General features: G+C 33.8%; 1 protein-coding gene across 2 annotated transcripts in view; it reads right to left on the bottom strand.

Annotated features, from left to right (window-relative positions):
* The window catches only part of Fstl5 (follistatin like 5), a 570,877-nt gene that overhangs the window by 505,199 nt on the left and 38,733 nt on the right, over positions 1-26,945 (bottom strand). For both annotated transcript variants that reach the window (XM_090343981.1, XM_090343982.1), the window contains exon 2: positions 24,440-24,473. In XM_090343981.1, coding sequence (XP_090200107.1) covers positions 24,440-24,473 — 34 coding nt within the window. The remainder of the gene's footprint in view (positions 1-24,439; positions 24,474-26,945) is intronic.

Raw genomic sequence — 26,945 nt, 5'->3', positions numbered from 1 at the left:
TCGAATTCAAAAGAGAAATGGAAGAAAAGATTAATACCCTCAGAGCAGACATGATCAGCTCAGTGTTCACACTTCAAGCAAAAATGGAGGCATTAAGCAGCAGATTGACGGAGATGGAGAATAGAACATCAGAAATGGAAGATAAAACACAAGAGCTGGAACAGAGAATCGCCACCTTGGAAAAATGAGTCAGAATCTATGAGAGAGCTCCAAGAACTGGCAGATGCAGCAAAGAAGTCTAACCTTCGTATAATAGGGATTGAGGAAGGGGCAAAATTTCAGGACAAACGTATGCAACCTTTATTCACCAAAATCATAGCAGAGAACTTCCCCAACTTCAAAAGGGAAAATACTTACATTATTGAAGGTTTCAGGACCCCAAGCAGGCAAGATCCTAGAAGGAACTCACCTAGACATATCATAGTAAAGACACTAGACCAAATACCAAGGAATTGATCTTAAATGCTGCAAAAACAAAGAAGCTATATTATAATGGGAAGAAAATTCGAATTACAGCAGATCTCTCCATGCAAACCCTAAATGCAAGAAAAGCTTGGAAAAATATCATTGATGTCCTGAAGACCAACAACTGCCAACACAGACTGATATATCCAGCAAAACTAGCATTTACATTTGAGGGAGAAACAAGATTATTTCACTCCAAAGAGAAGCTTTATGAATACATGCACAATAAACCAGTGTTACAAAGAATACTAATTAATTGAGAACAAATTGTAGAGCATCAAGAACCCCCATCAAGAAGCAAACACCTCTACTTCACTAAACACAAAAGTGGAAAAAAGAGAGAGAAAGAAACATAGAAGTAAAAATAAATAATGACAATGGATACTGACCACTTCTCCATAATCTCCCTAAATGTGAATGGGCTGAAAAATCCAATCAAAAGACACAGAGCATCAGACTGGATTAAGAAACACCACCCATCTATATGTTGCCTCCAAAAGATCCACCTCACTGCCAAAGACAGAAACAAATTCCAAGTGAAAGGATGGAAATGAATTTTCCACACCAATGCACCATGCAAAAAAGCACGAGCAGCAATCTTAATCTCCGACAAAATTAACATCTCAGTAAAATCAGTACATAAAGATAATTATATATTAGTAAAGGGTACAATCCATGCCCACAATATTACAGTTATAAACATCTACTCCCCCAACATGGGAGCACCCAAATTCGTCAAACAAACTCTTTTAGAATTACAGAACAAGATAGACCCAAACACATTCATTGTGGGAGACCTTAATACACCACTCTCAACAAATGACAGGTCAACTCAACAAAAGTTAAGCAAAGACACCATCGACTTAAATGACACCATAGCCCAGCTGGACTTAAGAGATATACAAAGTCTTCCAACCAACGGCGAAACTTTTTACATTTTTTTCAGCAGCACATGGAACACACTCCAAAATAGATCATATAATAGTTCATACAGAAAACTTTAGCAGATACAAGAGGTCTGACATAATCCCATGCATCCTATCAGACCACAGTGGTGTCAGACTAATTCTGAACAATGCAGTCAAAGTCAAAAAACATTCAATCACATGGAAACTGAACAATACACTTCTGAATAACTCCTGAGTAATAGATCAAATCAGAAATGAAATTAAAAATTCCTTGAATGTAATGACAATCAAGGAACATCACAAAGAAACTTATGGGACACAGCAAAGGCAGTTCTAAGAGACAAATTTATCATACTAGGAGCGCATATTAAAAAAAAACAAAAGAAGATCATGTAAATAACCTAAAAAAAACCTGAAACACCTACAGGAGCAAGAAAAAGTTAATTCTAAAATAGCTAGAAGGACAGAAATAACAAAAATAAAATCAGAAATTTCAGAGATTGAAATAAGATCTACTATACACAAAATTGATAAATCAAAAAGTTGGTTCTTTGAAAGAGTCAACAAAATAGACAGACCCTTGGCAACATTAATCAAAAAAGGGAGAGGGGAGAATCAAATAAACAAGATTAGAGACCCCATGGGAGCAATCACAACTGATTCCCAAGAAATCCAGTCCATAATGAACTATATTCAAAGAAAGAAGAAAATCTAGTAGAAATGGATGATTTCTTAAATAAATATAGGCTACCCACACTGAACAACGATGAGGTAAACAAATTGAACTGACCAATTTCTTACAATGAAATTGTGGAAGCAATCAGGGAAATGCCAACCAAAAAAAGCCAGGTCCAGATGGATTCACTGCGGAATTCTACAAGACGTTTAAAGATGAAATAACACCTATACTCTTGAAACTCTTCCAAGAAATAGAAACAGAAGGAGTAATACCAAACTCATTTTATGAAGCTAATATTACTCTCATCCCCAAACCATGAATAGACTCAACAAAAAAAGAAAACTACAGACCTATCTCTCTAATGAACACAGACGCAAAAATCCTCATTAAAATATTAGCCAACAGAATCCAGAAACAAATTTTAAAAAATCATACACTATGATCAAGTGGGCTTCATCCCACAAATGCAAGGCTGGTTTAACATTTGAAAGTCAATCAATGTAATACATCATATCAATAGAGTCAAGGATAAGAATCATATGATAATTACTCTGGATGCGGAGAAGGCATTTGACAAAATACAACATCCATTCATGTTGAAAGCACTAGAAAAAATAGGAATAAGAGATACATTCCTCAAAATAGTGAAAGCCATATATGAAAAACCTACAGCCAGTATTATACTAAAAAGTGAAAGACTGGAACCATTCACCTTAAAGGCAGGAACTAGACAGGGATGCCCACTCTCTCCACTTCTCTTCAGTATAGTGCTGGAACCCTTAGCCAGAGTAATAAGACAAGTAAAGGACATCAAAGGGATCCACATAGGGAAAGAAGAAATTAAACTATCCTGATTCGCAGACGACATGATCCTCTACTTGAGTGACCCAACAAACTCCACTCCCAAACTTCTAGAATTAATAAACCACATTAGCAAAGTGGCAGGATACAAAATCAAACTTCAGAAGTCAGTAGTCTTCTTGTACACCAACAATACACAAACAAAAGACCAAATCAAGAAAATGATCCCATTTGCAATAGCCTCCAAAAGAATAAAATACTTAGGAATATACTTAACCAAAGATGAAAAGGAATTATTCAATAAAAAGTATAAAAGCCTAACGAATGAAATTAAAGAGGACACTAGGAAATGGAAAGACATCCCATGCTCATGGCTAGGGATAACCAACATAGTGAAAATGGCTATATTGCCAAAATTGATATACAAACTCACTGCAATCCTCATCAAAATCCCAAAGACATTCTTTACGGAAATTGAAGATATAACCCAAAGATTCATCTGGAACAAGAAAGACCTAGAATAGCCAAAACAATTCTAGGCAAAAAGAGCAATGCTGGTGGTATTACAATACCAGACTTCTAACGCTACTACAGAGCCATAATAACAAAAACTACTTGGTACTGGCACAAAAACCGACCAGAAGATCAGAGGAACAGAATAGAAGACCCAGAAATAGAACCACATACCTATAGGCAACTTGTATTTGACAAAGAAGCCAAAGATATACAAAGGAACAAACACAGTCTATTCAATTATTGGTGCTGGCAAAACTGGGCAGCCACATGCAGAAAACTAAAAATTGACCCTAGCCTTTTGCCATGCACAAGCATTAACTCAAAGTGGATCAAAGACCTTAACATCAGACCAGAAACCGTGAAACTGCTACATGATAAAGTAGGAGAGACACTGGAACTCATAGGCACAGGCAAAAGATTCCTGAACAGAATCCCAGGGTCACAACAGATTGGAGAGAGACTCGATAAATGGGACTACCTAAAAATAAAAAGTTTGTGTACAGATAAAAACATAGTTGCAAAAGTAGAGAGACAGCCAACCAACTGGGAAAAGATATTCACCAACAATACATCTGACAAATGCTTAATATCTAGTATCTACAGGGAACTCAAGAAACTAATCCCCCAAAAACCCAATAAACCCTTCACTAAATGGGCAAGGGAACTAAAGAGAGACCTATCAGAAGAAGAGATTAAAATGGCAGAAAAGCATATGAGAAAAATATTCATCATCTTTGGTCATAAAGGAAATGCAAATAAAAACAACCTTAAGATACCACCTTACCCCAACAAGAATGCCAAGATTTTGAACTCAGACAATGACAGTTGCTGGTGGGGTTGTGGAGAAAAAGGAGCCCTACTACAGTGCTGGTGGGATTGTAGACTAGTTCATCCACTCTGGAAAGCAGTGTGGAGGCTCCTTAAAGAACTGAAAATAGACCTTCCCTATGATCCCGCCATACCACTTCTGGGCATCTATCCTGAACAGCATGACCCAGGATATTATATAGACACCTGCTCAGCTATGTTCATCTCTGCACTATTCACAATAGCGAAGCGATGGAAACAATCCACATGCCCTACTGCAGATGAATGGATACAGAAAATGTGGTATATATACACAATGGAATTCTACATAGCCAACAGACAAGATAAAATGATGGCATTTGCAAGGAAGTGGATGAATCAAGAGCAAATCATGTTGAGTGAGACAAGTCAAGACCTAAGGAACAAAAGGCGCATGGTATCCTTAATATGCGGCTATTAAATCCAAAGAGTACAAGAGTGAGGACTCAATAACTGCATACCCAAAGCTACGGACATGGTAATGGAAATACAAACATAACTATATAGACATAACATCCTATGCCTCCATAGACACAATGTTTTATTTCATAAGTTGATATGTTTCTATGACATACAAACCCTTAGCCTAATTTTGATTAAGTTCTAAATACTAAGTCCCAGAGATTGTAATTAGAGATTCCTTCCTTGAACACTTTTTTGTTTAACTTGTCATTTAATATATGATGTAAACATAAGCCATATAATGAATGATTGTTGTTTTTAAGATACTACGTTATCTCTCATCACTTTTGCTGTCCCTTGGTTATCTCATATTGTTACACTGTCTCACTTTGTTACCTGCTATATCGGATATATTTGTATTTGCTTATCTGAAATTGGATAGGGAATGGGGGAAAACAAGATGAGGGGTGAGGGAGGCGGGAGGGAAATGGGGACCAAGACATGTGAAAGGGTATCAATGTATGGGAATTAATGCACCATCTGTCTTGCAAATATCATGTAACCCTTCTACTAATTACAATAAAAATATATGGGAAAAAACCTGAAAACTTCCATTGTGCAATGAAACTTTTTCCTTCAGGATTATTAAATACTAAAGGTGTACACCAGTGTAAAAAAGTATCATTCAGTGTCAAATTCCATATATATGTAGATCACATGTCTCTATTTTTTGTTTTATGCCTACAATAATTCCATTACTTTTTTCTTTGCATACTGATGTTTTAGAACTATATATAATCTAATTTCACCTTTTAATGGCTTTCTAATCCTATTTGTTTCTTCTGTTTTAACAATGAAGTTTAAAACAGTAATACTAAACACGTTTAATAATTATAAAAGTACTTGAAGTTTTATTTTATATTGCTTACTAAATGCTATTTTGAATTTAAGTCTGCCTATATATTTAAAAAAAATTCTGTAAGCTACCAAGATCTTAAAGTGTTAAGAGAATTAAATACCTAACTAGTATTGTATGATTTTATATTCACTTGTTAAAGATCTTTGATCTTTTGCTACAAATTTCATGGTTTTCTATATTTTATGCGGTTTAGGTTTTGAAATTACATATCCTTTATCAGTGTCTACTTCATGAGTGCTTCACATTTATTTATTCTCAGAGCTATTCATGAGGGAAACTTCATAAAATAACAGTATGACCATAAAAATTCTAATGAAGTTTGTTTTATTTTCATCACACTATTCTCAATTTTTGTGCCTGTCTTGGGGATTGAACTCACGGCCTAGGTTCTGTCCTTGAGGTTCCCATACTCCAGGCTAACATTTTATGACATGAGCCAAAAGTCCACATCTGGCTATTTTATAATTAACTACAGATAAGAATCTCACAGACTTTTCTGCCGAGGCTGGCTTTCAAAACAGATTCTGAGTTCTCAAGGAACCAAGTAGGTAAGCTTATAATGTGTGAGCCTCTGAAGCTCAGCTATTCTGTTATATACTTAGTAGCTATTAAAATTGTCAAATTAGTCTGAATAAAGTTAAAGAAACACAGAAATTTTTTTTAAAAAAATAGGCTTGATAAATGAGACTGTAATAAACTCACACGTTTCTGCACAACTGTGGGGCATGTCACATCAGGGAAATGGAAACCTATGCTGTAAAAGGAGGCCTAACTCGTGGCCTAGTGCTCATTCCCTGGTCTCAGTACCGAACCTGGCTGAGATGGTGCCTGCAGCTTGGTTGGAAGGCGTGGCTGTGGTTTGTAAGGCCACCTCTGCGATCAAATCCTTCTGCCCTCTCAGGCAGTACAAGCATTCTACTTCGTCAATGAGAGTACCTCCGCTGCCCTATCTACCTTTGTGCTGATAGGGTCCTGCATCCTATCTTTGCTGAATGGTTCTCAATGAGAATACCTCCCCCCCACCATGCCCACCTTTGTGCTGATAGGCTCCTGCATCCTCTATTAGCTGAATGGACTTCCTCAATAAACGAGTTTCTGCCTTGTGTGGTCTCCTGATGCGTCTGATTATGCTACCGTGAGGGAGGGCTGGGTGCTGGTCATCAGTCTGCCCTCTCCTTTCTTGGCTCTTCCTGGTAAGGAGGGACCGAGGACTAAAAATCCCAACACACAACAAAGAACATACACAACAAATTTAAAAGACAGCCTACAAAATGGAAGAAGAGTTTTGGCAGCTACACATTAGCTGGCCTAAATTCCAGAGTATACAAAGAACTTTAAAAAATGAAGCTTTTGGGGCAGGGAGGTTGGCCTAATGGTAGAGTGCTTGCCTAGCATTACTGAAGACCTAGGTTCAATTACTTAGTATCACATACATTGAAAAAAGCCAGGAGTGGTCTTGTGGCTCAAATGGTAGAGCTCTAGCCTTGAGAAATTCTAGGGACAGTGCTCAGGCCCTGAACCCAAGCCCAGGGACTGGCAAAAAATATTAACCATTCGAAAGTCCAAATTACTCTAATAACAGAAGACAATAATCAATTCCACTTACAACTTGTATGAATGGGATAAAAGTATCTGCGGTATGTTTATACCTGTGGTTTTACAAATTGGCTGCCTATCAGAATGGCCAAAATAGGTGTGCAATATCTAGATTCTCTGGTCCTACACAGAACTCATACATTTAAACTGTATATTTGTATATCACATTTTCAAAAGTTTAATACCAATTTGTCCATATTAAGCAGTCATTGTTTAAATGTAACCTTCTTGAGAACTTGAGATGAGGTGTCATCTGTAGAATGACTTCATGTCTATGTGGCATAATCATACACAAGTGTCAATCTTATAAATTCTAACTTTAATTTTTTAAAATATTTTCTCTGGAAAGACTATGTTCCTCTTATGCTCATAGACTTTTGAAGAAATTATATCCCTTTGGCATGCTGCAGACAGCAGTCTCCCAAGGTCCTGAACTCTTTGAGAGTCAGGTAACGTAGCCTTGACCAGTGTAATGTCAGTACATAAGGCAGAACATGCTGTGTCATGAAGACTTATGTAAATATTCCTTTAAGGTATGATTGATGACAGTACGTACACACACAAATAGGGCAATCAAATATATTATAATTTATAACTAGGGAAATTTACAATTAATTTATATAGAGAGTTCACATTTAAATTTTTCTAGAATGATATGAAAACTAATTTTCAACTCTTGAATTAAAAAGATCAAGAAAATGACATAAAATGATGGCCACAGTGAGAAAGAAGGGTGGTGAAACCACTGAATTCATGACTTTTTAGGCATTTTTTTCTGGTAAACACTAAAGACAAGTTCCATACTGAATAAATACTGAGATTCAGAGAAACAGATCACTTACCAACCATAACCTTTACAAATTAGAACGTGAGAAAGAGACTAAAATACCAGCTTGTAGAGTGTGATTCTTTCTGAATGTCTGCACAATTCCACTGAAAGCCTCGCCTACTCTAGTCTCACACTTTCCTACCTCCAGTTGCGTCTGATTAGAGCTAATTGATTAAGCCACCTGTGGAAAACATACTTAAAACAATCATAATTTTCTTTGTTACATGTATCTTTTGGTTTTTATTCACAGATACTTTGTTTTGCTGTTATTTTTGTTGGTTTACGAAAATAAAACATTACTTTACCCAAAACAAATGTATTTCATTTACTGGATTATCAGAAATAGTTAATAAGACGGTGCAGAAAGATATTTTAGAAAGTAGAAAAAATATTTCAATGACAAAGGAAAGATTATAACTTTATGTAACTACTAGTCACTATGTAAAAAAAAATCCCAGTAAGCTTATAAAACCTATTTACTTTTTGATAGACTCAGGAGAAATATTCCGATCTCCATAGCGCTATCATTTAACCCACAGGTTAAATGTCCTCTGTGAAGGACATGATCTACACCAGGGCACACCTTCAACTAAAATGGTGCTTCAGCTAGACATCTCTCACTGTACTTTGTCTTAGAGATCACTAAGGCACTTATTACTAAATCTTAAGAGAACTTGCTTTCCATCTGGAACAAGCTCTTCATTTTTCAGATTCAGAGAATTAATTCCAAAGAGGTAAAATAACCTTAGTACATTTTTTGAACTAAGATTATAATTCAACGTAATTTTGAGGGAATCTATGGCTAGACTCACCAAAGATTTTTTAAAGCAAAAAAGAAAAGAGTATTTCCAGCACCAGAAAGGTCATAGCATATTTTTTATTTTGCAAAACTGGAAATGTACATATGAGTCACCAGTAAAAAAATTATATAATGAAATATTGTAGTATTAATTATTTTCATACCTCCAACCCATAACTTGAGAATTCCAACAAAAGAATCAAGCACAGAAAGGCATATCTATTGTATTTAATCTAATATAAAAATTCAAAACAGAAGATGGAGATCAAAAACAGGGGAGCATAGTAAAAACAGTGACAACAAAAATAGGTGGTGCACAAATAAATAAAAGATAAAAAGGAATAAAAAAAGATTAAAAATATTGGGTTCGAAGCAAAACTAAACTGCTACAAATTACCACATTATAGCTTTCATTTTGTAATTAGTTGCATTACATTAAAATATCAGAGCCAGGCATGGTGGCTCATGCCTATAATCCTAGCTACTCAGGAAGCTGAAATCTGAAGATTGAAGTTCAAAGTCAGTCTAGGAACTAACGTCCCTGAGACTCACCTCCAATTAACCTCTAGAAAATTGAAGTGGTGCTGTGGCTCATGGGGTATGGCAGTAGCCTTGAGCTGAAAATTCAGAAACAACACCCAGGCCAAGTGGGAGGCCTGCAGCCTTAAGCTCAGGGACTGTGCCCAGGCCGAGTTCAAGCCCCACAACAGAGGAAAAACAAAACAAAACAAAACAAAAATCAGAAGCCCTTGAAAAAGATGATCTCATTCAGTACATCTCACATTAAATAAATAGCATGGTAAAGTGTTGAAAATTCATTTACACAACTAATCCAACAATTTTGAGCAAAGAAGGCATTTTTGGATACTTTATTTATATTCTGTTAACATATTTTAAAAATAAGAAATCTAAAATATTAACTCAGTTTAATTTGAAGTTGCAATAGAATGAATTCTAATAACGAAGCAATCCTATATAGCAATCTTTTGAAATCATTAGAGGATCTTCATAATTTCTTGTGAATTCAAATAAGATAATCATAGAAGTGTGTATGTCAGGTGGCCCTTTCTTCAAACACCTGTGGTCATGCATATTTAAAAGAATGCAAATATTGACTTTTCTGATAACAAGAAGTGTAGATTAAAAAATATCAGATGAGAAATTATATTCATTTTCTAAAATGTGGCAGTGACCTTCATGCCTCCATGCCAAATGTGTATTCCACTAGAATCTATAATTCCACTAGGCTTTAAGACATTTCTAAACTTAAGAAATAAAATGGACATCTAGGTAATGGAAGGTCTGCCAGAATAATAAAAACTAATAATAACTGGACAAAATGCTGTTTCTCTATATATTCAATGCAAGAAACCCTTGTGTTGCAATTGTCTTCTCAGGAAAAAAAAAGACTATGAAATACTTCCTTTTTTTTCTGAGAAGCTGAGGACAAAAGAAAAGTCAGTCAACCAGCATTTAGTTCATTAACATTTCAAAGAAGAAAATATCCAGGGTTCTTCCCCTGAATCATTTATTAGAAATAAACCACATAATTCCCATTTCATGGACAAAGAGACTTGCCGTGTCTCTAAAGAGGATAACTGACTTTTATACATGTATCTTACACATAAATGTTACTTATTAAATTATGAAATATACTAAGTACAGTAAAAGATGTCACTTCATGTTACATAAATTTAGATATACACACATAACTTTGGTTCTGGGTGCTGCTCTTTCTTATATAATTCTAGTGTACATATGCACTTATGTCCAGTTAACCAACAAAATTTCAGAAATAGGGGTACTTTTTTCTGGATCATGGGGTTTGAACTCAGCCTGGCCACTGTTCCAGACATCTTCAGCTCAAGGCTGTCACCTTACCCCTTGAGCAAAGCTCCATTTCACATTTTCTAGAGGTTAATTGGAGATAAGTCTCAGGTCCTTTTGAGTCTGGGCTGGCTTTGAACCTTGATCCTCAGATCTCAGCCTCCTGAATAGCTAGAATTACAAGTTTGAGCCACTCCTCCCAGCTCCAGAAATAGTGGCATTTTTCAAGCACTGTTAGTCTTCATCAAAAAATCAAAGCAAAAATATGAAGTCCAGAGCACAAACTTCAATAGATCATACTTTGGGGAAAGAATTTCCTGCCTTTTAAGTGTAGTTCAAATTTGAGAACTTAAAAATATCTGAACTGATTCCAAATAAGTTCTAATGATTTCTTTCTGAAGCTACTTATGTTAGTCCTTGTATCAGATATAACATTATAATCTAAATTGTAAAAATTGTTCAAAACAAATTCATATGATCTTATCAGTACATGAAGAACCTTATTTCAATACAGTTGGAAGGTATATTAAATTTTGTCTTCTGTATCTAAATGTTCTTGAAAAAAGTAGTTTTATTTGATTTAGAGTACTTTTTTATATTTAAGTAAATATGAAATGTTACAATGTCATGGATTTAAAATGTGAAAATCACTTTTAAGATATATCTCATAAACTTAAATTATGATTGCATATAAGGACACAGAATAATATACATAATTATTTATATTTTTGGTGACACTGAATATCTTCCATTTAATAGGCAATTCCTCTGCCACTTTAGCCATGACTACAGCCATGTTTGCTTTAAGTTGCTTTAAGTTTATTATTACTTTTTTTATATACAGTTTCACTCTAGGTCCAGGATAGTGCTGTGTCATAATACTCTTAACATGTCTCCTAAGCAGATGAGATTACATGTACACACCACACTTGATTTGTTGGTTAAGATGGGGAAGTCTCACTATAATTTTGATTGGGCTTGCCTTAGACTATGATGCTTCTTGTCTCTATTTTCTGAGTTGCTAGGAATGTGTGTTGAATGCTATTGCATTCAAACCTAATTTTTCATTCTTTATATTCTTAACAATAAACATATATTCACAAAGGTTTTATTTTCATCATGCAAACTTCTTTTCATTATAGCCCATAAGTAAAATGCAATGTTAATACAACTAAATTTCAAGATCTAGTGTTAAGAAGAACAAGGAGGAACATTATGGATTAATAGTTATGTATATATGATCATATAAAATGACACTTATTGAAATGAACTCCAAGAAATAGAAACAAGAGATTTTTCTTTGTACTATTTGAGGTTCATGTTTTTAGTTTCTTTCTGTTTGTCATTAATTTCTATACCCCTTTGTCCAGTATAAAAGTTTATTGAATTTGGGGAAAGAAAGGGGAAAGAACAGCAGGGCTGGGACAAAGAATGAAATAATTTAGCAATGATAGACATGATGTTGAAAATGAACTATATAATTCAGGAATGGGGAGTCCTGAGTGGAAAAAACTGAGAAAATGAGGGAGGGGTGTTACTATTCAGAAAGAAATATATGCATTGCCTGACCTACTAACTGTAACCCTTTTGTATGTCACCTTTAAAATAAAATTTAAATTAAAAAAGGGACAAGGATGATACACTGAAAGGCTATTTTTCATGCTTTTAAAGGTCCATCATTCATTTTTATGTGAATATTTTTAACTTAATTCCCTATAAAACACTGTGCTATCATGAAAAATGAGCTGAAGTACTTCACTACTCAATCCTTTCTGAGATGTGATATATGTAAAAAAGTGAAATTTTACATGGAACTCTAGCTACCTAATGATTACAGTATCCAGTGAGAATTTGAGTGTGTGATCCACTTTGTGGCCTCTACTTGTCCAACAATTAAATGAGAGTGGCTATTAACAATATTTAATAATTTATCTTAGAATAAGTGATTGGAAGAGATTTAGATAGAAAATTCCCCATACATGGATCTCAAGTCCCAGCACTAATTTCCTATCAAAATTTTTATATTGTGTTTTATTCTAAAATATCATCAAAATATGAAAATGAAATGTCTATTAAGATATTCATACTCAAAACACCATGTTTTAATTTTGTACAGTTTTGCATTTCATTTCAACATAAATTAACCTACATAATTCATTGTTTTTTCCTAACAATGTCTGAATAATCAGTGTCATTTGCATAATCTATCTCCAGTTTTCTCCCTGAGGTAATTGAAATTTAACAAATAAAAAAGAACTAGGAAATGCCAAATCTAGGAAACTATCTCTTCTGCTCAGTACCAACTGCTTCCAAATCTGTTGTTTCTTTCAAACTAAATGCAAAACTATTGGAAAATAGTGAGAAAATTTGGAGGAAATCCTCAGATATTTTAATATTCTAAGTATTTTAAAGTATAAACACAAAACAAGCTTTCATGTTAACAAATCTTTCAAATGTAATTAAGACACATCAGGAACCAATATTTATTCTTTGTGTGTGTGTTTGTGTTTGTGTGTGTGTGTGTGTGTGTGTGTGTGTGCGTGTACCAGTATTGAGGCCTGAAATCAGGACAGGATAGTGTCCATAAGGTTTTGCACAATGATGGCACTCTACCATTTGGGCTGTGCCTCCTTTCAGATATTTGGTGGTGAATTCAGTTATTTGTCTCACAGGTTCTTGTGTAGCTTTAAACTTTGATCCTCATATCTCAACCTCCTGAGTATCTACAATTACAGTTGTGATCCACATATAATACTACTAATACTACTAATAATTACTATTAAGTAAATAGTGTACACAGAGACTAAAACAATGAGTTCTGGCTGCAGATAGCTGATCCCTTTTCTGAAGAGAGTACCAATAAATCAGACACATTAATTACATGATGCATCTCTATATAATAACCCAAAATATTAAGGGATTCAATTCCTCAATCAAAAGAAAAAGAATAGCAAATTGGATCAACAAGCATGACCTATGTTTCCATTGTGTTTTAGGGTCAATTTTCAATTTATTAATGCTTTCCTTACTTATAGCTTTTACTATGTTACCTGTATGCCATAATTATATTAAAAAAGGTATTATCACTGATCTTAGATAAAAATTGAGATTTAAATATTTGCACAAAATAATATACCATTCAATATAAAGAGCTATATATATTATATGCAATTCAAAAATAGAAATATCTTGTCTTTAAATAATTTTCAGAAATAACTATTGCTTTAATTAATAGATTGATTATATGTTGAATGTTATACTCAAGGTTAATAAGCCATGAGCTTCATTAAAATTATACACATGCAACATTTAATAAAGGAACAATTCATCACCTTTGTCACATAATAGTATCTCCATCTTTTGTAAATATTGAATGATACTTCATTGTTAGGTACTACATTTTGTTTATGCATTCATCCGCTAAGAGCATCTTTACATATTTAAAAGTCATTAATTTACCCTATAAAAGAAAATAGCCCTTTAATCATCAAATGTTTCTGTGCTTTCCTCTTTTCTCTAAATATCTTTTTCTTCTTCTTTTTTTACACAAGAAAGCATTAGGCAGGCCCTACAAAATGACAAAATGACGGAGATTAAATCAGGTAGAACAAACTACTAACAGCTGGTGTACATGCATCTTAGCCTGAGCAAAATCAAGTAATGATGCCCCAGGAAATGAAGTCTGACAAAGAAGGCTCAACTGGACTAGTCACTTCATGAGAATACTTCAGCCATAGTCACAATGGCGGACCTATAAAATCAGCCTAACATAAATGCCCCATCAGAAAGTAAATGAATGAAAATATGATATATAGCCATAATTGAGTATGATTCATCCACAAGGATTTAAATCGTGCTTTATGCAGTATAATGGAAAGAACTAGAGAACATACTAATGTAAATAAGCCAGATGGAGAAGACATCAAGCATCACATGTCTCTCCTGCAGGTGGAAGTAATTAAATTATTAAGAATACAATAGTAATTACTAGAGTATGTCAAAAGTGTTCATGGAAGGAAAGATAATGGAAAAGGTTGTTAGCATTATTCAGTGAATGTTTTATACATGCATGGAAGTGCTACTATGAATCTATAATAGCAAATATAGTAAATAGTTGCTAAAAAGATTTCTCAATATATAACAAGCTTTTAATTTTTTAAATGAACTATTTGTGTGTTAAAATTAACAAGTCCCACAGACTGGTTCAGAGATGCTAATTTTTAAAGCTGCAAGATGTGTGGACAGAGCAGGTGCAAATGTGTAGAAGGTGACTCTACCTCATTGTGTAGGTAAAAGACAGTTTGGCTCTATTGGCACTAGGAGTCAATAAGGTTATGGACCTGATTACTTTTATCATATTCAATCTGGCTACACTGAAAAACGTCCTCAAGAGTAAACAAGAAAAACAAGAGAGGAGGTGTAATCATAGGCAGAACCAAACAGTAGAAGTAGAAAATATTGGACAACCTACAGATACTAATGTACTCTTAAATTTCTAGGAGTATAATGTGTGGAAGACTCAAGTCACAAAATATCAGCTCCTTTTGGACACAGCAAAGGCAGTACTCAGAAGAAAATTTATAGCTTTGATTGCCTACATGAACAAATTGGAGAAATCTCAAAGCAACAATTTCATGATGCACCTGAAGTTCCTGAAAAATGAACAGCAAACCAACCCACAGTCCAGTAGAAGGAAACAAATTATTAAAATTAAATTAAAAGCAAGTGAATTAGAGTACAAAAATAGAAATAACCAACAAAAAAGGAGTTGATTTAAAAAAAACAATTAACAAAATTGACAAAAGAAACAGGGTATAAAATTAAACCCTCAGAAATAAATGGCTTTCCTGTACGCCAACAATGACAAGAGTAAGGCAAAAATCAGGAAAGCAACTCCTTTTGCAATAGCTGCAAAGAAAGTTAAATACTCAAAAATTAACTAGTATGTAAAGGATCCTTATAATAAAAACTTTAAAAACCTGAAAAAGGATATCAAAGCAGAACTAAGGAAATGGAAAAAGCTTCCATGCTCCTGAATTTGAAGAATTAACATTGTGAAAATCGCAATCCTGCCAAGGGCTATCTACAAATTCAATGCCGTACTCACTAATATCCCAGTCACATTCTTTCAGGAAATAGAGGAAGCAATCCAAAACCTCATATGGAATAATAAAAAATCCATGAATAGCAAAATAAGTCATTAGGAGAAAGAAGAACACTGGAGAAATATCAATATCAAAGTTCAGACTCTATTATGGAGCTATAGTAATCAAAACAGCATGGTACTGGCACATGAATAGGCATGAGGAACAATGGAATAGAACTGAAGGAGCAGAAATTAATCCACAGACCTATGGCTGCCTAAGTTTCAATAAGTCAATATATGGTAAACTGATTTTATTTCACATTTCTCAATTTCAGTTGAAGATTGGTCAAGTCTCATTCTCAAAGGAAAGGGATTTTCCACGAATATTACTTCTTACTAAGAAGTAGTAATCTTTGATGTCATCAATTAGTATTGTTTTAGAGTATTTTTGCGTAAGTACTCAAAGTTCATGTGTATGCCACTGGCACACATTCTTTGGATGTAGAATGAGAGAATGAGATTTTCTCTACATTCTTTATCCAAACTAAACTTAATCTGGAAATATAAGTTTTGGCATAATAATATTACAGGTTTTGTAATTGAGTTACTTTTCAAATAGTATTTAATAAAAAGGTAGATTTGAAAGTCCTTGGACTCTCTGGAAGAAATAAACATTATATTTATTCAGATCTAATTCAGATTCTCCAGCTATAAGAGGACAAATTACAGGCATGAGTGCAAGGGCTCATGCTGGAAATCCTAGCTACTCAGGTGGCTGAGATCTGAGGATCACAGCTCAAAGCAGCCCAGGCATTTCTAAACTTGCTATGAAACTCTATGAAACACTGCAACTCTATAAAGTAAATAAAAATATATGACAATATATGTAAACATTTGATGTACGCTATGCCACATTGAATTGATTTTCTACATTTTAAATTAAAAGCTTAAAAGTAGATATCTTTCCAGGGAAGTTTCTATCTTTCCAATTATTTAAATTATTATGAAAAGTAATTGAGAGGAAAAAATAATTCATTGCATTTCTATTTAGACATAGTTTAAATAAATCATATTGTCTTGCAGTAAATACTTCCACCTGAAAGTATAAGAAATGAATATCTTTTATGATTTATGTGTCATTTCCTAATAAATAAGTAGTATTTTGCATTGGCATCCTCATAACCAAGAAAACAGATCCCTTGGATCTAAATGACAGAAATCACATAGAACAAATTCAAGCAAATCTTTACAATAAAAATTAGAAGACAGAAGATGCTAACCTTTATCCAAGACAAATTGCATCATAGGTATTAAATGATTCTCTAAGTCCTGTTAACAAGTTAAGTCACTACCTGGTTTCGTAGAAGTCGTTTATATATTAAACACCAGATATATGCCAAATATAGTACATGGTATCAGGGTTTATAAGAGCAGTCTTACTTTTGGAGTTGGTTTGGTTTTTTTCATATATTTTTATTGTAATTAATAGAAGGGTTACATGATATTTGCCAGGTAGATGGTGCATTAATTCCCATACATTGATACACTTTCACATGTCTTGGTCCCCATTTTCCTTCCCCCCACCCCCACCCCTCATCTTGTTTTTCCCAGTTCCCTATACTATTTCAAATAACCAAATACAAATATATCCAATATATCAGGTGAGATGCTGTAACAATATGAGATAACCAAGGGACAGCAAAAGAGAAGAGAGATAACATAGTACCTTAAGAACAACAATCATTCATTATATGGCTTATGATTCTATATCCTAGAGATCCTTTCATTCAGCGTCCTACTATATGGCCTTTTGTATCAATGTTTTGCATTGCACAAACTACCGTGTGGTTGTAATGTAAAGTTTGGAAGGCACAGTGTAATCCCTATATTGTTGACAAATGTCAGGATTATCTTGTTTTTTCTTTTTCTCGTTTTTTTATTACGGATGATGTATAAAGAGGTTACATTTACATTGGTCAGCTAGTGGGTATATTCTTTCTTGAACATTGATACCCCTCTTATAAACTGTAATACCATGAGAAGTCTCTTAGCTTTCCCCACAGTGGTAAAAAAATACTGAAAAGTAAAATTAATTTTAGTTCCCTGCGGTTCAGAATCATGAGTACAATAGTAATTTTATAGTATTTGATGTCCAACAAACAATGAAACTGTATGATCCCTCATTAAATATGATAATCTGGTCTTACATGCACTACAAAGGTGTATATATTTGCTCTTTAGGGTTACCATTTCCTTACCAGAAGATATTGCTGATGTAACAAAGTACTTACTGTCTCTGCATTCCAAAGCAAACTGTTACCCTGCTTGTTAGCTTTCATAACTGCAATACATTTACCACTAACTAGAAAATAATAAATGTCTTTTGGATCCATTATTCTAATAACTGAAAAATTTCCCAATAGGACTCACTTGCTGAAAGTTCTATCACCTCAAATTGCAGCATTGTGGAGAACTAACCTTTATGATAGACCCTTTGGGAGACATGAAGATATACTCATATGTTAAATTTCTCAATATACATATACCAAAAGGTAAATATATTCATTTTTAGATAAACTATTTGCCAGTAATAAATGCTTTCTTATCTAAATATGGCATTCTTCTATCTCCCTGCAGAATAAATGCCAATTATACTTCGGCCATTTGTTCCTTAAACTGGGTGAAGCACAGTTGTGTGATTTTTTTTTCTGTTATGCTATGAAATGTAGAGTGCATATTGGCACATATACTGGTACACTGACTACAGCTAAAACTGTGATTAATAAACTGTCTAAAAGGACAGTCCATTTAGGCAGTTCTTTTAGACAGGTTATTAACTGTGAAACTTCAGACCTAATTGTTAGTCTGCATAAAATGTAAAATCCTAAGAATTTCACGGATATTGATAAGTACTTTGTTGTGGGGCACATCACATCAGGAAAATGGAGTGCTGTAAAAGAGGCCTAACTCCTGGCCCAGTGCCATATTATTTGTATAAAATAATAGCTCCATTGTGGTATTTTCACAAACACACACACACATACACACACACACACACACACACACACACACACACACACACGGTATTTGTTCTTATTCATCCTCCCATTGTCTACATCCATCTCCTACTCTGGTAAGTTTAACCAGTGAGTGAGCTAAGCTTATTATTATCATCTCCCTCTCTGAGTACTTCTAGCAGGTAGTAATTACTACAAATTTTCTAACATGAAACAATCATCTTAACCACAGCAGTTATTGACTTTATAATAGATGATTTAGATGAGATCTTTTCTCCAAGGTATCATATATTCTTCCAAATTTAAAATACATAACTAATGTAGAACACTTATGAGAATAAAAGCATACTTCTCAAAGTACAAGGATAAATCCATATGTATTTTTGTTCAAGTATTGTCTACTGCATTATCCTTTGCATTGTATTGCTCCATCTATTTATTTTCACAGAAATGTGACAATAATGTTACCTAAGAATAATTAAGATAGTGGCTAGAGGCATGACATCAGTATTAGAGAAATAGAAAAGCAAGCAAGCTAAACAAGTAAAAGCCTTTATGTTCAAGTCCCAATGCTATCAAAAGAAGTAAGACAAGAAGGAATTTAAGGAAGAGCAAGAGAAGGAAAGAAGAGGAAAGATGAAGAGGAGGAGGAGGAAGAGAAGGAGGAGGAGGAGGAGGAGGAGAACAAGAAGAAGAAGAAGAAGAAGAAGAAGAAGAAGAAGAAGAAGAAGAAGAAGAAGAAGAAGAAGAAGAAGGAAAGAAGAAATTATACATCTTCAAGTTTGAAAATATCAATTATAACTCCCAATGATGTAAGAGATGCAACATAAAAATTGCATCGAGAAGCTATCACCTATAAATCGCTAAAGACAAAAGGGAAAAAAGAGAGAGAAAGAAACTCAGAAGTAAAAATAAATCATGACAAAGTGTCCCTAAATGTGAACGGGCTGAACAATCCAATCAAAAGTCACAGAGCAGCAGACTGGATTAAGAAACAAGACCCATCCATATGTTGCCTCCAAGAGAGCCACCTCACTGCCAATGAGAGAAACAAATTCCAAGTGAAAGGATGGAAAAGAAATTTCCACTCCAACATACAGTGCAAAAAAGCAGGAGTAATAAACATAATCTCTGACAAATTAACTTCTCAGTAAAATCAGTACATAAATATAAAGACGGCCACTACATATTATAAAAGGTACAGTCCATATCCAGAATAATACAGTTATAAACATTTGCTCCTCTAACATGGGAGCACCCAAATTCATCAAGCAAACTCTCTTAGAATTAGAGAACAAGAAAGACTCAAACATAGTAATAGTGGGAGACTTCAATAGGCCACTCTCACCAAAGAAGAGGTCAATGCAAAAAAAAAAAAATAGACACAATTGACCTAAATGACACCATAGCCCAACTGTGCTTAACAGAAATACACTCTTCCATCCAATGGCAAAGCTTTATACATTCTTTTCAGCAGCACATGGAACATACTCAAAAATAGATCATATAATAGTTCATACAGAAAACTTAAGCAGATACAAGAGAACTGATATAATCCCATGCATTCTATCTGATCACAGTGGAGTCAGGCTAGTTCTGAACAACACAGTAAAAGGTAAAAACCATTCAAACACTTGGAAGCTGAACAACAGACTTCTAAATAACTCCTGGGTTAGAGAAAAAATCAAAGAAGAAATTTAAAACTTTCTTCAATCTACTGACAATCAAGAGACATCACAAAGGTACTTATGGGACTCAGCAAAAGCACTTCTAAGGGGCAAATTTAACACACTAGGAGCCCATATTAAAAAGACAGAAAAAGAGCATGTAAATAACCCAAAAAAGAAACTGAAACACCTAGAGGAACAAAAAAAGTTAATTCTAAAACAACTAGAAGGATAGAAATAACAAAAATATAATCGGAAATATCAGAGATTGAAATAAGATCCACTATACATAAAATTAATATGTCAAAAAGTTGGTTCTTTGAAAGAGTCAACAAAATTGACAGACCCCTGGCAAGATTAATCAAAAAAAGGAGAGGGGAGACTCAGATAAATAAGATTAGAAACCCTATGGGAACAATCACAACCAATGTTCAAGAAATTCAGTCCATTATGTATAAGTACTACCAAAGAAACAAGACAATGTAGTAGAACTGGATGACTTTTGAAATAAATATAGCCTACCCACTAGCTGAGAATAAATCATAATATCATTTAAGGACATAGCTCAGACTTCAATAGTTTCTAAAAATATGAAATATACTTTTCAGTATTTTTTATCATGACTAATCAGTTAGCTATAGCTCCATGGCTTAATTGTTTCTCTCCATTTGACATTTTCAATTGACATTTTCCATACTCCTTTGTGAAACTACTTTAAAAATAATGTTAAAGATGATAAGTGAAAAGAAAAAAGTTATCATTTAAGATTTATACAGAGGAAAAAAAGTAAAAAACTTACTGGGAATAAGTAGCAAGTACTGATTTAACCATATAAATTTTATTTTAAAAATTTAGCAGGTATAGTATAATGCACAGGAATACTGAATCATATTTTAAATGAAAACAAGAAAAGGACTAGAAAATGTCATCACAAAACATTTATTATATTATAAAATATATGTTTGTATATAATTTTACTAATTTATACAGTAAGATTCATGTATTTTAAGGCAATAAAGCCTCCAGAACAAAACTACTCAAAATTTATCTCTGTGGTAATAGTGTTCCAAGAAGAAATTAAGATTAACTCAAAACACATGGCTCTTTCATGAGATGGAAATGTGTTTTTCCAATATATTTGAAATTCTTATTTTGTTGGTCATGGGACTTGAACTCTGGGCCTAGGTGTTGGCCCTCAGCTTTTCAGCTCAAGACTACTGTCCTACCCCTTGAGCCATAGTGCTACTTCCTATATTTTAAATTCTTTTGTGATTTATATGCACTACAAATGACTTAGAAAATAAATTCTCGGGTGGGGGTTGGGGGAGGGAAATGGGGAGCAAAACATGAGAAATGTTTGTGAAGCAATGCAATTTCTATCTGGTGAATATAATGTAACCCAGTACAATAAAAATATATGGAAAAAAGAAAATAAATTCTCTTTCACAATACAAATAATATAATTTTGAACTTCTATGTTTTAAGAAAATTATGTGTAATAATTTCACATAATAATAATTTCCTTGAATAGTTTAGAAATCCATGGAGAGAAATCTTACATAATAAATTTAAACTACATATGTCTCATGAATGAAGAAAGGGGAAATGCAATAAAAATAATAATGTATACTATACAACATTAAGAAGGCTTATAATAATGTGGGTTGGGAAAAATATTTGAGAGTACCAAATGGGATAATATTGATGAAAATATACAGTAATAATGAACTGTTTTTTAAATAGTTAAAACATATATCTCACAAAGTAAAAGGAAGACACAAGTATATTTCCAATCTTTAGTAAAATAGACAGACATACAACACCAGAAAAATAGTACTATACATGCTAAGCTTGTAGGTAGGATATATTTGTATTCATTATTAAGATAGAGTAGCAATAATAACAACATCCTCAAAATTATTGTTGGTCCTTCAGAAGCACTTGAAATAATTTTCTGTTAAAATTATATATCATTGCTTTATGTTTGAAAAAAACTTAGTAAATACATCTTCCCGTGGTAAAGGTAAAGGATGAAACAGCATAATTGTGATTCACTCCTCCATAAGGCCTGGTCTGATTGGTATGCTTTTGGAAAATAAAATAAGAGAACAAAAAAAATGTGTATGCAAGAGAGGAAGAAGCAACCCAAGAAACTTTGAAAAGTTTTATCATTATATGTGCTACACCCAGTGAGAAACATCCATTCATAACAAAATTTTGTCATTCTAATGTATTATGTATAATCTATAATGTATTGTTCATTATAATGAACAACAGCAGATCAGTTGAGTCAATTTGTGAATAAGAGTAGTTGATCTATGTAAGTGATTACCCCCTTAATTATTAAGTTCAAAACTAAAAAAATAACATTTTAGCTTTGTTTTTATTGTTATTGTTATTGTAAAGGTGAGGTACAGAAGGGTTAAAATTACATAAGGAGGGTAATGAGTAAATTTATGTTTGAAAAGTGTCATCCCTTCTTTCATTTCCTCTCAGGTTTTCCCTCCTGAACCCCCTTCCAAGTTTTATGGTTAATTGTCAACATAGTATCTCGTGAGTATTACTGCTGGATTTGGTGAAACTTTGTCATATCATTTCTGTGCTTACCCCTTACCCACCTGCAAACACATAAAACTTGAGTACAAGACAAAAAGTAGAGAAAACAGAAACAGCAACAAAGGAGAAATACAAAATAACAAAGAAGACTCTTGTTCTATTTCGTGCAGTTCATTTTGATAAGTAATGTATAGAATGATATTCACAATGCTTTTGAACCTTTTTGATCCTCTCCCCAAAATATCCTCCTTTGGTCTTACTGTGTGAATATCTAAAGTCCTGTATAATTTATTAGGTTCATAGAGCTCTGACCCAGCCATTCTACTCTTGGGCATGTATCCAAACAGACCACAAACAAGAACCTGCCCAGCATTGTTTACTGTAGGCCAGAATATGCAGTTAACCCAGACCCCCCTCAGAGGATGAATGGATAACAAAATATGGCATAAATAAAAAATATAAATCTATGTTTCCATCATAAATAATAATATTGCACCATTCATAAAGAATTGGAACGATTTGGGGGAAAAATATATTAAGTGAAGTAAATCAGACCCAAAGAAACATAGGTTGCATGGTTTCTCTCATTTGTTGTAACTAAATGTGTGTATAAATCTACAAGTATTCACACTGGATGGCATAGGAATATATCTTTAAAATAAAGAATCATCTGTTGTCTTAATGCAAATTACTATGATCATCTTTAATGAGTAAATAAAATTTAAAAATTTTAAAACAAACATAAAAATAAGATGGCTGAGGTTAAATACTGTTTTCTCCATGAGACACATTTTTAAGTCATATTAGGTAAGTCATTAATGAGACTTAGTACCAAACTTTATGCAACATATTTGGAAAATCAATTAAACCAGAACAATACAGTGAGTAAGCAGAAAGTTTTAAGTCAGGCACAGGTTTCCAAAGCCTAAGACTGAAAACTAAGGTCACAGTACAAAGCCACCCAAGGCAGGAAACTCTGTGAGACTATTTTCTCAAATTAACAAGCAAAAGAAAACACCTGAAAGTGGAGCTGTGGCTCAAAGTAATAAAGCAATAATCTTTAGTGAAAAAACTCAGGAATAGCCTAGAGACCCTGATTTCAGGCCTCAAGCCTGACAGAAAATAAGTAATAAAAAAAAAACAAAAAATACCCCACAAATAAATAATAAGAAATTATGTTGAAGATTTATGAAGCAGCATAAAAATCTGGTGTCAGTAGAGAATTATTGTATGTAATAACAAGGCACACAAAAGATTGAAAAATCTCTGAAGATTTTTATTAAAGAATTTATTAACATTGATTTTTACATCATATTTCAAATGACATATGTAACAAACAAGTATTCAAGAAGGGATTCTGGCACTTAGATTTTAGAACATAATTAAAATTAGGCTAAGGGTTTGTATGTCATAGATACATATTAATTTATGTCTATGAAGATTTTTAACTTTACACTTTTATTCTAAATTTATTCCCATACATTTCATAAGTTTATAAAACTACTTTTGAAATATTCATATCCTACCTTTTATTCTTGGACTTCCTTGCCTTTTTTCCTGCTGGAATTAAAAAAGAAGGAGGTCAAAAGCTGTGGTAAAAAAAATGCAAACAATCGCTGAAAAAAGAAATTAAATGTTTATACATATATGTAAATACATGAAATATTATAACATACTTGTGGCATTTAAAATATACTTAAAGAAAATCTAGTGGTATAATTAAAGATGATATTCATTAATAAATATGTATTTATAAATACATAAAAGGTTTATGGAAATCAAATATTTAGGCGTCTCAAATGCCCTGGACCCTTCCATTTAAAAATCATAAGATACTGAATGTGTTTCAGAATATCTTTTAAATGCTCTCTATTTATTTATTATATTGAAAATGTGATTAGCAGGGGGGTTACAGTTATATAATAAGGTAATGAGTACATTTCTTTATGACAGTGTTACTTATCCCCTCATTTTCTCTAACTTTCCTCTCCCACTCCAAGTTTCAAAGTTTATTTCCAACAGTGTATAGTGAGTATCAGTGATGAATTAATTCATCCTTTGCCCTTCCTTCCACAGATCAGATAAACTTATATACATGGCAAAGGGTATAGAAAATAGAGAGGTGGGAATGCAAATAACCTCTTTTATTCATATTCTTGGATTCCAGTTTGATATGCATAATTGTATTTGGTTATATGAACGTAACAGTTGGGCTACTGTGATTCTCTGATAACAATAAAAAATACACATGGATTCTGGGAAGATGGCGGGGTTTAGTTAGTCTTTTTAAGCTCCTGACAAGATACCACTTTTAGCATTGTAGCAGAAAGTTTATAGCTAAAGAACAATTCTAAATAAGCTCTGGTAGCACAGAGATCTCAGTCAGAGAGGAACAAGACAGGCTGCTTAAGAAGACAGTTTTGAGCCCACACCAGCCATAGTGGTGGCAGCTTTGTGAGTAGCTGTTGCTCCCCAGAGTAACTAGACCAAAACAAAGGCACCAGAGCCTGATTACTCAGCCCTTTATTTACCTGCATCACAGACCCTGTGACTATGAATAGAATCTTCATCCTGACAGCTACAGACAAACACAAACAACCAAGTGGAAGTAAGAGTACCTCACTAAAGACATTCTCACTTGTGTTCACAGAACAGCAGTGGGAAGGTAATCCCTCCCCCACTAGCAGATAGCTGCGCTATCTTGGCAAAGACCCTGCCAGTCCAACTAGCAGATAAGTGGAGCCTGAGAAGTGGTGTCAGCAGTGGCATTTCTCAAAATGACATTTCTCACCTGTGTCACCTTAGCTGGGCAATTGGTTCCCTGACCAGAAGGGAGCAATTCATCCCTGAGTGGGAAAGAGAGGCTTTCCTCTCCCTGTAAACAAAGCCAGAGAGGCTCAACCCCAAGGTAACTCTCTGCTGAACTGGCTAAAACAACAGGGGCCCCAGGCTGGATCACAATAAGTTCTGAAGCTCTCTTGTGACTCCAGATAGAATAAAACTCCATTCACATTCAAGCTACCAAAAACAGCCAACTTTCTCCTGCAGGACAATAAAGCTCATTACCCTGCCAGTATATTAAACTGGGTGGGCACTCACAAAGACCCCAAGTCTGTAAGGCAGAACGTTTCTGCCCAGACAAGAAAACTGGTTGGAAATACCAGCTAAGCCAAAACACAAGAGATAAGAGACTTCTTAAAGAGTCTGGATCCCGAATTCAGTGGAGACACAGGTTTCCCCACCCCACCCAAAAAAACAAGAATATTTTTTTCTACCATATTTTTTAAAAATTTACTACTTTTTTATTTTCAATTTTACTTAGTCCTTTTTTTCAGCCATTTTTTCTCCATCCTTCCCCTTTTTTCTCTGTCATTTTGGGCATTCTTGGAAACATAGTGAAAACAATTAGTAGTAGATCTCCTTCACTGTGTACAGACTTGTTTCAAAATATATTTTTATTGACTCAGTCCCCTACTTTTTAATCTTTCATTTCCTAATCTTAGTATTAGCTTTTGCTTAAGAACTCATAATTATGAGGTGTCTTTTAAATCATTAATCTCTTTTGTATACATTTTCTCTTTTTCTTTTATATATTCTTTTAAATCTTTTTATTTATTTATTGAAGGAAAATAATTTACTTGTAAATAGAAATTTACATGGACTTCTTAACCTAAGAAGTAAAAGTGACAGACACACATGGAAGGGCCTGTGTTCTTATGTGCAAGCATCCAGGACCACAGGGTGGGTAACGGGAAACAATGAATTTCCAAGTTATTTTGAGTGAGTAAATGAATAGCTGTAGGAGTGGGGAAACAAACCCCAGACTCCACTTCATTTATTAAGCAAATACTCAAGTGCATGGCTCTTCATATCCTGAACTCCATCTGCCCTTCTAGTTTTATCCTGAGTAATAACAACCTCTCCTGACCAAGAAGACCACAGGAAGCATAGTTGCTTTATTTTTATATACTTCCTTCACACTAAATATTGATTTTATAAAGGTCACTTCATGTTTGCAAAATAAGCTCTTCA

This window comes from Megascapheus bottae, chromosome 13 (assembly GCF_031878675.1).
Source record: "Megascapheus bottae isolate mThoBot1 chromosome 13, mThoBot2.hap1, whole genome shotgun sequence".
In the NCBI taxonomy this organism is placed as follows: Eukaryota; Metazoa; Chordata; class Mammalia; order Rodentia; family Geomyidae; genus Megascapheus; species Megascapheus bottae.
Note: the sequence above shows the minus strand (reverse complement) of the source record. Positions and strands in the feature narration are given on the sequence as shown.